General features: G+C 37.3%; 1 protein-coding gene across 2 annotated transcripts in view; it reads left to right on the plus strand.

Annotated features, from left to right (window-relative positions):
• LOC126458266 (uncharacterized) overlaps positions 1 to 13,123 on the plus strand; it is a 275,178-nt gene that overhangs the window by 219,181 nt on the left and 42,874 nt on the right. For both annotated transcript variants that reach the window (XM_050095191.1, XM_050095192.1), the window contains 2 exons: positions 233 to 324; positions 4,669 to 4,776. In XM_050095191.1, coding sequence (XP_049951148.1) covers positions 233 to 324; positions 4,669 to 4,776 — 200 coding nt within the window. The remainder of the gene's footprint in view (positions 1 to 232; positions 325 to 4,668; positions 4,777 to 13,123) is intronic.

A 13,123-nucleotide genomic window follows, 5' to 3' on the forward strand; every position in this document is an offset into this window, starting at 1 on the left:
GGTTGTTGACAGTTCTTGGAATATATTCTGTAGTAATTTAAACAGTAAACTGTCTACTCCAGTGAGACAAATAGTCACCTCATTCAGACTCTGATACTAATACAGATCAGTCATATGTCATTCAGCAGTGGTTCATATTACAATTAAATGATGATTTCTTTTGTATTATTGATAATACACACTTTTATTTGTGAGAATGAAAGATAATGAAATATCAATTTTGCCATTTTAGGAGAACCGAGGTTTCAGTGTGAGATCTGCCACAAGATATTTCAGCGTAGTGACACACTGCATGCACACCTTGCAGTTCATAGAGAGGCTCAGGTACTGTGTAGAAATTGGTGTGTGTGTGTGTGTGTGTGTGTGTGTGTGTGTGTGTGTGTAGTTTCGTGTTATTTTCTTTCTGTAAAAAGGTTTTCAACTGTAATACTTGCGTCAAATTTCAGTAAAAAGAACATGAATCTGTTGTACTAGATGCTAATTTAATTCATATGTGATATGATGATGATTATGATAATAGATGATACATGAATAAATATTAAAGACTCTTCAGGCAGGGATGTTGAAAACAAAGGGATATGCAAATATATAAATTATAATTTCTGGGGTGCATTTTATTTTTCTTATCTTTGCCAGATTTATAACTTAAAATGAGAGTAATAATATTTTTTAGTCTTTTATACTAGCTGTTCCACTCTAGTAGCTTACTCATGTGGAACTGATATGGGAAAGACAGAATACAAGTTCAAAAACATTGAAGCAAGTAGATTTTGTAGTAATCAGCACACAGAAGTGTGTGCTTATGAATTAACACTGAGAAATAGTTCACTTGTCACTGTAACTATATACAGATTCCCACTGGAAAATTTTGAACTGTTTATGAGGAACCTAGATTCCTTACTGTGCTATCTGTCAGACAGCAGTAAACAGTGACTTCAGTGTAGATTTTCTAAGGATTCTTAAAGGACAAATGATCTGGAAAACGTATTTGCATTCTACAATTTGATCTTAGTAATTAACTTTTTTAACAGGGATGAACGAAGACAGTAGGACCTTAATAATGTTTTCTTGGGTGAAGCTTGAAGCAAGGAAATAACTATGTGCCCTGGAACAAATGTTCTCTCTGATTATGATGCATAGTCAGTTAGGATAAATAACATAATGCCTTACAGTATGGATACTCCTCAGTGGAAATCAGTTAGAACAATTAATGAGTCCCGGGCCAATATTTTTAAGAATAGTTTACAAGAGATGAACTGGCATGAAATTTATAATCAACAAAAAGCTAACATAGAATTTAGTCTATTCCATGGTAAATTCACATCATTATCTGAAAATAGCTTTACAGATAATGTAATCAGAAAGGACATTAAACAACATGTAAAAAACCGTGGATCACTAGAGGGATTAAAGTATCTTGTGAAAGGGAAAGGGAAATGAATCTGTTGGCAAATAAAGTAAAGCTCCTGTAGTAGTTGCACACTTAAAATAAAAAAAAAATAAAAACCCTCAGAATTACTAAAGAAGGTTCTAAAAAATCAAGGAATACACATGCAATGTCAGAAATCAGTAATTATGACAACAGACTTAAGGCTGTATGGAGTGTAGTGAAATGAGAGACAGGACAACCAGCCACATAACAAGATAACATCACAAATGAAGTGAATGGAAGGGCTGCAAGTGATGATTCACAAGTAGCACACGTATTTAATAATCATTTCTTAAATATAGTAGAAAGCACTGGAACAAACAGTTCAAGGAAAAAATCGCAAGAGTACTTGTATGGTAAAAAAGTATCTCTCATATAACTCAATCATGTGAATGTATCACCAACTTCTCCTTCTGAAATTAAGAAAATTATACATTTTCTCAAATTTTAAAGCACATCTGGTGGTGATGGTGTTTCCAATAGATTATTACAGATTTGGTCCCATATAATAAGCCTGGTCTTACCTGAAATATGTAATGCATCACTGACTCAAGGAATTTTTCCAGAGACAGAAATAAGCCATTGATAAACCCCTCTATAAGAAAGGTGCTAAGAGAGATGTTGATAACTACTGACCTGTATCACAGCTCACATCATTTTCTAAAATTTTTGATAAGATGGTGTATTCTAGAATAGTAGCTCACCTTAGTAGCACTAATGTCCTCAGCAAATCACAGTTTGTGTTTCAGAAGAGTTGCTTTACTGATAATGCCATTTACATATTCACTCACCAGATTTTACAAGCACTAAATAATAAAATGGTGCTGACTGATGTTTTCTGTGGCCTATTTAAGGCATTTGACTGTGTGAATTACAGTATTCTCTTAGATAAATTGAAGTTGAATGGAATTGATGGTATGGCCAACCAATGAATAATATCATATTTAACCAAAAGAATGTAGAAAGCTGTGGTTAATAATTCAAACAATATAGTCCAGGGACATGATTCTGAGTGGAGAGAACTGACATATGGGATTCCCCAAGGCTGAGTCTTAGGTCTGCTATTGTTCCCCTTACATGTAAACAATCTTATGTGTAATAAATAATGAGAAGAATTAGTTCTTTTTGCAGATGATGCTAGTATTATAATCAAGCCAAGCATACACACAGAAGCAGAAGAAGTGGTAAACAAAGTTCTTAAAAGTACCATTGACTGGTTTTCTGTGAATGCCCTCACTCTCAATTTTAAAAAGACACAATATATCCAGTTCTGGACCTCTAGAGGTACTACACTAATGATAAGTGTGAAACATGGTGATGCAATAATAAACAGGGTGGAAACTTCAAAATTCTGAGGCGTCCATATTGATGAAAAATTTAAACCGGAAAAACCACACTTTGTAACTTCTAAAACAACTTAGTTCAGCCACATTTTCATAAAAGAGAAAGGCTGGTACTTAGTCTTAAAGAATATACCACCACATATAATTTTGTGCTTTGTTTTATGTATGTAATTTATTTTCTAATTTATTTCAACTGTTGTTACAGGGTGAAATCAGTGATTGTTTTGTAACTTAAATTCTATTGTTCACAATATAAATTCTGTGCTAATTATAAACATTTGGAGGAACAGCTAATAGTATTCTTAAAGGATCTATTTGGTTCTATTCAAAAACATGTTAGCAGAGCCAGCCCTTAGTTAATTCCAAAGTAATTAACAGTTTTGTGAAAAGTATTGTTTGTGTAACAATATCTGTTAATTTCATTATTTAAACAAAGAATTTGGCCTAACCCTTGTAGTAGAAGTAACTGTTAAAAGGAATGCATTTTTTGATGTATTCAGTTACTTTAATGAGTTAAGTTTTAATTGTGATTTCTGTAAATTAAACATCAAAAAGTGTGCAGTTTCAGTGACTATTATTCTGATGATATATAAGGGTCCGATTTTTGGTCCCAAGTCAGTCAGTCCAAGGCCGAGTTCCAGACGAGGAACCTGTATTGGTTAGACCAAGAGCAACGCATCAACGTAACTGTGAAATATGTGTAACACAATTAGGCCATATGTTAAAACAACAACAGTGTATGTTTCGTATGTACCTTATTATTCTACAAGAACTGTGAACCGTGTGGTTAGGCTTTTACTGCTCATAGATGTTCAACAGTAATCTGTTGTAGCAGTATGTGGATGTTTGCCTGCAACCTATTAATGAGGCTTATCGAAGGTTAAACAACAGTGCACTGGCCATATAACTGTGTATTATTGAGGAGGCTGTGAACAGTGAAAGTAAAGAACTGTGAAATGCAAACGTGCACCGGTCAGCTACATCATTTAAAGTAGTCAATGTTGATCTTCCAACCCCCATTTTTCAGCCAGTGTACAAAAGCAGTCGATACCGAGGACAACAAACAAAGAAATAAAGCAGACGAACATCACATGTTCTGGGGTAACTCTTTAGTTATCATTGTTAATGTTTGTTAAAACTTATATTTTGTCATATAATCTCTGGAGAAGCATACATTAACAAGTATGATAATAAACTTTCATCAATTTTGTCAAAAAGATTTAAATGTACCCATTCCATACTCTTCTTCAGTTGTACTCCACAGTTGCTAAATGCATCTTTTTTCTCCTAGACAAACATATATCATCATAATCTCCTCTCTTATGCTATAGATAACACTTTCTCACGGAAATAATTGGTTTCTTAACTATTACATTCAAGCTTTACATACACCTTTGCCTTAGATACCACTTCATTTTAGGCCTGCATTTCTCTTTGTGCTATTTCCACTGTTGAAAACCACATATTCAACTACATTTCTAAAACAAAATGACAAATGTTTTTCCATATTATTTTAACCACTATGCTGCTGAATAAAGAAAAATATTATTGAAATAGGTCAAGATGACAAATGGATTGAGTGAAATATGTGCAAGCTCCCTTTCTCTTTTTGGCTGTGCTTGTGAGTCAAAAGAAACACTGAATGGGGAGCTTGTCTAATATTTTTATTATTCACTGTCATGGTGAACCAAAATTCTTACATTTCCGTCTTCGACTCAGTAACGAAAGTCAATTATTTCTGTACTAGATTCAAAGCTATCTTCCACGATTTCAACATCCTCAGAGGGTGGATAAATAAGTATTGTATTTTTATATTTTCTTTGCAGCATATTTTGATATCAACTGTTTTTCTTGGATTTTTGTCCAGCATACTACAAAACTTTTTTTCTCCCATAGATTCCTTGCCCTGTATGCCAGAAGAAAGTAAAAACTAAGAAATCACTTGCTGTTCATATGAGACAGCACATGGGAACACGCCTGTTTAAATGTGATCAGTGTGGAAAGGTAATCATTAATTGTAATCGTGGTAACTTAAATACACTAATTTGCTCTAACACACTGTATCTTACTTGTTTTTGATCATGATGTTTAATAGTTAATTGTTTATAAATTAGAAGTTTATGTTTTTGTACACTAGATGTGTACAGATATGTTTGAGTATTTTTTCGTACTATTACTAAAGACTAAGGGGTGCCACATGGAGAAATACTGGAAGTAAGTAGTACATATGACATAAGAGCTTCATGTTATGTTGGTTTGATTTCAGACAAAAGAAGACACGCTAAGTTGCAGACAGGCACAATTAAAGTGACACTTATGTGAAGCTTTCAGCCACAGCCGTCATCAGCAACAGAGGAACACACACCATTCATACGCAAAAGCAAGCACACCTCATGCACACATTACCACCAACTCCAGCATCTCAGGCTGGCATTCCAACTTGAGATGCTGGAGTTGGTGGTCATGTGTGCATGAGGTGTGCTTGCTTGTGTGTATGAATGGTGTGTGTTTCTCTTTAGCTGATGATGGCTGTAGCTGAAAGCTTTACATAAGTGTCTTTTTGATTGTGTCTGTCTGCAACTTAATGTGTCTTCATTATGGTCTCTTTATATATTGTTGATATTCATACCTGGAGTTTCCATTGTTTTTTTTCACATAAATTCTCCTTAATCCTTTGAGAATGTTCAATTCAAAACTGGTAACACGTCCTTCATTGAACAGTCTGACCCATCGCCTAACCATTGAATCACTCATAGCATTTTGTCTGTAAACCTTGCAGATTTGCTGATGAATTGCCTTTGGTTTAATTTTCTTTGCATTTAGAAAACGAATCACATATCTGATTTCACATGCGGTGGCATTTTCAATTACGGTTGACATTATAAAGAAGCACTATGAAGCACATGTCATCAGCAGCGATCTGAAAATGTCGTGCAAGGCTTCTCCTTGAGTCAGAATAAATGCCGCACATGCTAGGAACTGCAATCATAGCGCTGCCGCAGATAGAAATGGAAAAGGAACTTACTTTGTGGATGACCCTTGTATTTCAACAATGCATGATCAGCGAGAGCTTTATTGTTGAGTACACATTCACTACAGTGCAATCAACCTCACTTTGAATAAGAAAAATATCCCTTCTAATGGTAACAAACAAGAGATAGCTTTGATTGTCTAGATTGGAAAGCCTGATGTTAGTTGGTTTGCTTTGTATCCGGACATGGCATGGTGAGCACCATGCCTGTTGAACTTAGCAGGTTCTGCAAATGTTGGACATTTAGTAGGCTTTGGCCCCAAAGACAGCATGCAGTTAGTGGCTTTTGCAACTGAACACAACTTTCTGCAGATATTTTCAATGGTTTATAGTGGGTTTTGCACCCTGAAACTTGTTCCATTGTATAGGTGCTGAAAAAATCTATGCGGCAGTACATCCAAATCAAAACTGACAAAAAATGAATTTAGCAGCTTTTGCGTCAAGGCTGCTCAAAGATAGTGAGCTATCTCAAACAGAATGTTCTCCTCCATGCCAAGCAGCATGGATTCTGAAAATTAACCATGTAAAACCCAACTCATACTTTTGTTACATGACATACTGAGATCCTTAGATCAAGGCGGTCAGGTAGATGTAGTATTTCTCAATTTCTGAAAAGCATTTGATTCAATACCTTATCTACACTGATTATCAAAAGTACGATCATACAGGGTATCAAGTTAAATTTGTGACTGGAACATTTGATTCAATACCTTATCTACACTGATTATCAAAAGTATAATCATACATGGTATATAGTTAAATTTATGTCTGGATTGAGGAATTTGTGGCAGGGAGAATGCAACATGTTGTTGTAGATGGAGAGTCATCTACAGATGTAGAAGTACCTATAGGTGTGCCACTGGAAGTGTGTTGCAATCTTTGTGTTCATGATATTTATGAATGACCATGCATACATTATTAATAGTAATTAAAAAAGCATTGTATCCTGTGACAATAATATCAGTGAATCACATTTGGAATTGGTCAACTGCTGCAAACAGCTGGATGTAACTCTTTGCAGGGATTTGAAATGGGGTGACCAAATGTGCTTAATCGTGGGTAAAGCAGATGATAGACTTCAGTTTATCGGTAGAATACTATGGAAATGCAATCATTATACAAAAGAAATTGCTTACAAATCACTTGGGCATCCCATCCTAGAATATTGCTGAAGTGTATGGGATCTAACCAAATAGGACTAACAGGGGATATTTAACATATACACAGAAGGGGACACAAACTAGTTATTTGATCCATGGCAGAGTGTTACAGAAGAAGCTGAACTGGCAGACTCTGGTAGATACACATAAACTGTCCTGAGAAAGCCTATTATCAAAGTTCAAGAACTCAGTGTAAGTGATGACCCTAGGAATGTACTACAACTCTCTATGGTATCACTCCCATAGGAAATGTGAGGACAAGATTAATTACAAGGACAAGATTAATTGGAGCATGCACAGAGCCATTTAATCACTCATTCTTCCTGTGCTCCATACATGAATGGAACAGGAAAAAAATCCTAATAACTGGTACAGGAGAGATACCCTCTGCCATGCTCTTCATAGTGTTTTGCAGAGTTTAGATGTAGATGTAGCTGTAGATGATGTTGCCATAGATGTAGAAACTGATGTTTGTGGCAGTCTGGAGGATGTGTCTTGTCAGTTTTGGTGAAAGTGGATTATAGACATCAGACATTTCCATACCATTGTTCAAAACAATGATGGCGGTCTTAGATGGAAAAGTTCTGCTTATCTGGCCACTCATTATGTTGATCAGCATTTCTGTGCTATCGCTTATGTGGATGTAAACATGTGGAATTTGTGGTGACTTTTCTGTTAGACCACAGCTGATACTAAGTACTGCACAAAAAATGCAGTGAGTTTTCTTCCAGCCATAGTGATTTATTTTGTAAACAAAGACATGGTGTCATGTATGTAGGAGTACACTGCAGCTGCTGGCGCTGCCTCCACTGGCTACCATGCCACAGCATTCCTAGGAGGGTGTCCATATTGAGTCTTCTGGACCATCTGTGGGGAATATGTGGTTAATCATAGTGGACGCACTTTCCGTATTCCCCTTCATCTCCTGCATGACCTCGAACACCATCTGGTCCACAATCATTGCTGTCAAACCTATTTTCTCCATTGAGAACTCCCCTGCAATGTTTATGGATGGTAGTGGCCAACAGTTTCACCCCGAGGTAATCATAGACTTCAGCTTAGTGAGTGGAATAGATCATTCTTACAAGTCTTCCTTTCACTGTCCTTCCAGTGGGAAGGCAAAGCAGTTCATGAGTACATTCAGTCAACAACTATAAAAGAGCATATGCACTAACAATAACATGAATGATGCACTCCATAGAGTCCTACCATCTTACCATATCACTCCTGTCAAGAGCCACTCATCAGCCAAAATTCTCCATGGGTGAAGATCTTTTTCCACAGCCACCTCTATGGCACTTTCCAGCCGTGATTCTGGGCAGTGCCATTTGGACCTTCTCTTGTCCAATGCTATGTGTAAACTTGATGCACACACTACCACCGCCAGCATGGTATGATTTCCAACACTTTGAGGGTGACCCTAAGGGATACCAGAGCCCCAGCTTTACTGCAGCAGCTGTTTGTGGGAAATTTCCATTGAGCGAGATATCCTGCCACCACTAATTGAGGCCCCACCCATCCTAGACCCTGAGGTGTCCATGAACAGAGATATAGAGTGAGATATCATGGATGTCCAATCACCTCTGGATGATCCAACTGTGTTGGAGCCCATGGAGAGGGTGCTTGCATCTCTTCCACTCTTCCCAATTTTCTCATTTCCCCATTCACTGGACACCCAAGCACTACCCTGCTTGCCATTTGTGACTGCCCAGGCTGTTTAAAGAGGAGGATGGAGGGAGGGAGGGGAGGGGGTGGAGTAGAGGATGTAGTCATATCACCCATAGCAGGAGGTATGAGTAACATGACTAATGGGCTAACCAGCTGAACCATGTGACCTGCATTTAAGGCCTCTGCATTGCTGCAACAGACAAATGGCTGCTGAGCGAGGAACACCACTGACCTCTGGTGGTGAGGTCATATCACATTCTAGGATTTCAGACTTTGGATCTTTGGACTACTTCTGGATGGAATATTTAATGCTGGTGAAAACCCAGATGGTCCAGTCAAATAGCAGATATACCTTGCAAAAGGTGGGGTAGAAGAGTTTATTTTTTCTACTCGTTCATATGGTTGGAAAGATTAGAAAACCGAGTTTTGCCAACAAAATTTCGCTTTGGAAAACTTTCTGCAGTCAAAAAACTTGGAAAATTTCGGCCTTTTTTCAGTTTTTTCAAAATATCTCAGTTTTTTTGATGCTATCGCTTTAACATGTTTTTTCTTTTTTAAAGAGCACAAAATTCTCTACAAATTTGATTCTTGCCATTTGTTTCTACTCCCAATATCTAAGGCGCTACAGCGCCTTAAAAAATACCAATTTTTCAAATTTTGAGCATAGTGGCAAGATACCTTATTTTTGAACACTATTCTTTCAGTTTCTGTTTGTGTAGTATAAATACATCATGTTATATGTTGGAATTTACCACTTCACTTTCAGGTATTCAGTTTCTCTGTATGCAACATGAGGATTGCTGGGAACCCAACTATTGTGATTCTTATATCACTACCTGAAGTTCACTATGGGCCACCTCAGCCCTGGTATTTGTAAAACTATAAATATAAAAATACATCATTAAGACACACATACACACACACACACACACACACACACACACACACACACACACACACACACACACACATGCACACACAAAATAAATTGTCTCAGGAAACTGAACTATTATTAGCTGCAAATAGGCAACCTAATTAGGTGTATAAAAGCCACACAGTTGACATTAAAAATAAGTAGCTGTATTACAATTAAAATGCATTGTCAGTGACTAAAAAATGTTGACAGTTCTGGGTGTGTAATACTTGTAATATCACATTTTAGTGCACTTGAGACAGATATGAGCATCACTTCCAACGTTTTGATGGCCAGGTTCCTTAGCGTCACCAGAAATACTTTGAGTTACAGATTCAGAGTCTGTACATAGAGTTGATCCCAGATTGACCTCTTCTTTAAACAGCGAGTCAGCCTCAGCAAGTTCATTGATTTCGTCAGTGGTTTCCTCAACATCCTCCATAACATTTTCTTCACTGTCTTCATATAAAAATTTTGGCCCATTTTCACAGTTGACCCCAATACATTTCTTGCAAATTGAAGAACATTTCAAACCCACTTTTCTGCAGGAGCACGCTCCGTCACAGTTCAGCTTGCATGAGCAGGAAACAACGTGAAGAAGAGCTTCAGGTGCTGGATCTTGGTTCATTATAATGGGTATTGGACCATGGTCACTGTGATTCCAGCCCCATTTCTCAGGAGGTTTCCAGTTTCCCATCCAACTTTGGACTTGTTGGTAAGTCCGCAACGAATGATGTTGTGCAGCATCTTGTGTAGGTGGCAAACGTGCAAGATTCAGTTTGCTTTTTGTGGCAGACTTGGCAAATAGCTGGTACCACAAATGGTATAGTGTGTGGGAACTGCTGACACCTCCACTATACAATGCGATAGTAACCTGTTCTCCTGCTATTATTATTTCTTCACGGGTAGCATGTGGTTTATTGAACATGCAAAGCGCTGAGGTTAGGTGTTCATTTTTCGCAATGATATTGCAGCACTTAATTGTTCCTTGATCAAAAAAAGCGGATGTTGTATCACATCCACTAAAGGCATGAGTGAACAGAATATATTCACTGTCAAACTTGTAAGATGCAGTGGAAAACCACTTGTCTTCTGCATTTCCTCTTCCTGGCTTTAAGAAAAATAAGTTTTCAATGCCTTGCCACAAACTGGTCATGAGCACAAGCAGATCAACATCTTCTCCTACAATACAACACTTCCAAAATCTTTGGTTCTTGAAATGGCAGATGTTAAAATCATAACATCAGCATCTTCTTGCGCCTGGTGCACTTCAATGCTACACTCCAAAAATTCCTTTTTAAGAAGTGTGATCAAACGCATCTTGTTTCGTTCGTTGTACAAGAACTTGTCCTGAGGGACTTGGTTCACCATCTCTGATTCAACCACAATGTCAACCGAAGAATGTTTTTTGGACCTACGAATCCTCTCAGTACTCTTTGTGCTACATTTGTCTCCGTCACATGGATACCCATCAAATACAATAGCAAATTGAGATCCAAAATGACGTTTCAGGTATGAAACATAGCTTTGGGCTATTGACTTGAATCAAACATTTCAAGTCCAAGTCACTTTGTGGAAAGGTACCCTCCATCAATGACAAAAAATTTACTTGGTCCACCTGACTTCACATTTTCCACTGGAACGAAGGCATTGTAGAATGAAGATTTTGTTCCTTTTCGCATGCCTTTTTCTGAGAATATGGACATTGGGTAAGGAGCAAGTTCATATTTCAGAAAGGCTTTTAACTCTTCTTCTCTTTGTTTCATTAAACAAATCCTTTGGAAAAGAATTAAAGGATCAACAGGAGTAATTTTAGTGCTCCCAGCTTTTACAGAATTGAACGCAGAAAGGAGAGTCACAACTTTATCTTTTCTACGGAACTTTACATTGTGGAAATTGTCACCAACTATTCTTTTCATGCCTTTTTCCCCCCTCTTTGTGACACATATGACAATTAACATCCTCCGTTCCGACAACACCACGGCTGATAGACATTATAAAATCACTTTCAGGGAAGGGAGGGTGCACTGAAAACCAATCACACAGCTTACGCAAGTCTATGCCATCTCGTTTGATGTGACAACTTCTTGCATCTACGTGCTGTTCTGATGTTACTGCGCTCACTTCACAATACGACTCAATTTCTTCACAAATGTTCTGCATGTGAATCATACCCAATGTCCATCTGGTTAATACACTATCCTTAATTCCTCGGCCAGATGTAAGTCCTCGAGAACTCTTCATGGTTCTCATCAATTTTTGTTCTATAGTCATGTCAGAAGGAACCCCTGACCAATTCTTTTCTGATCGCCGGATTGTAAAATGTCTTTTTGTTGTGAACTTCTCATATGCAATCGTTTTACATATTGTAACACAAATAAACTTCACTCAATCCGACGTGAAAGTGTTTGTAGTTACCGAATATAATGCTGTTTGTCCTGGCCCTGTAGCAGAGTGGGATGGTAAATTCCAGTGAATAACATGATGAGTAATATGTTTGTACTACACAAATAGAAACAGAAATAACAGTGTTCAAAAATTAGGTAATTTGCCACTTTGCTTGAAATTTGAAAAATTGGTATTTTTTGATGCGCTATAGCGCCTTAGATACTGGGAGTAGAAAAAAATGGTAAGAATCAAATTTGTAGAGAATTTTGTGCTCTTTTAAAAAGAAAATAGACGTCAAAGTGATAGGAGCAAATGAAACTGAGATATTTTGAAAAAAACTGAAAAAAGTCTGAAATTTTCGAAGTTTTTTGACTGCAGAAAGTTTTCCCAAGAGAAATTTTGTTGGCAAAACTTGGTTTTCTAACCTTTCCAACTATATGAACGAGTTAAAAAAATAAAATCTTCTACCCCACCTTTTGCAAGGTACAGGCTTTGTTTCTGACAGTTTCACTGGACTAAGAACTTTACTGGGACTTTCTAGATGTTTCTTAGGCAGTGTATTCATCTATTCATTGATGGTTTGATTAGGACTGGTTTTGCTCATAGTGTTTTTGTACTTTATCAGTAAATGCTGTATGCTGTTCCAAACAGGAACTAAATTAACTAATTATCTAGTGTGTGGTATGTCAGTCTTGCTGAGACTGATCTATGATAGTTAGTTGTTTGCCATACTGGCCTTCTTGGTTGGCTAGCTGTTACTTTTGGGGACAGTTTTATGCAACTCACATTGGATTGTGACTGCTGTCCATTGGTTTGGATTCTCAGCATGTTTGTGTTGTTTGTCTTATAGCCATCTGCAGCTTGGGACATGTCAAAGTCCATGCTGATTTTCTCATTGTGTAATGTTGTAGACAAGCAACCTACAGTTTCCTGGTAGGACAAAATTGTGTTCATAGAATGTACATATGCACACAATAGCAGTTGTGGTGCTTTCATGCAGGTAACTAAGTCTGTGTGCAAAAGTTAGTCACTGTAAGTAAGCACAGCCTATGTAAATAACTAGAATCAATGAATCTGGCACACAAGTCCATATCGTGGTCATGACCATCATAGGACAGCAAGTAAACACTCATAAGAACAGTCCTGAGGTGAAATCTACTAACAAGAAGACATCAATAGTTATGGCTGTAG

The sequence above is a fragment of the Schistocerca serialis genome, chromosome 2 (genome assembly GCF_023864345.2).
Source record: "Schistocerca serialis cubense isolate TAMUIC-IGC-003099 chromosome 2, iqSchSeri2.2, whole genome shotgun sequence".
Classification (NCBI taxonomy): domain Eukaryota; kingdom Metazoa; phylum Arthropoda; class Insecta; order Orthoptera; family Acrididae; genus Schistocerca; species Schistocerca serialis.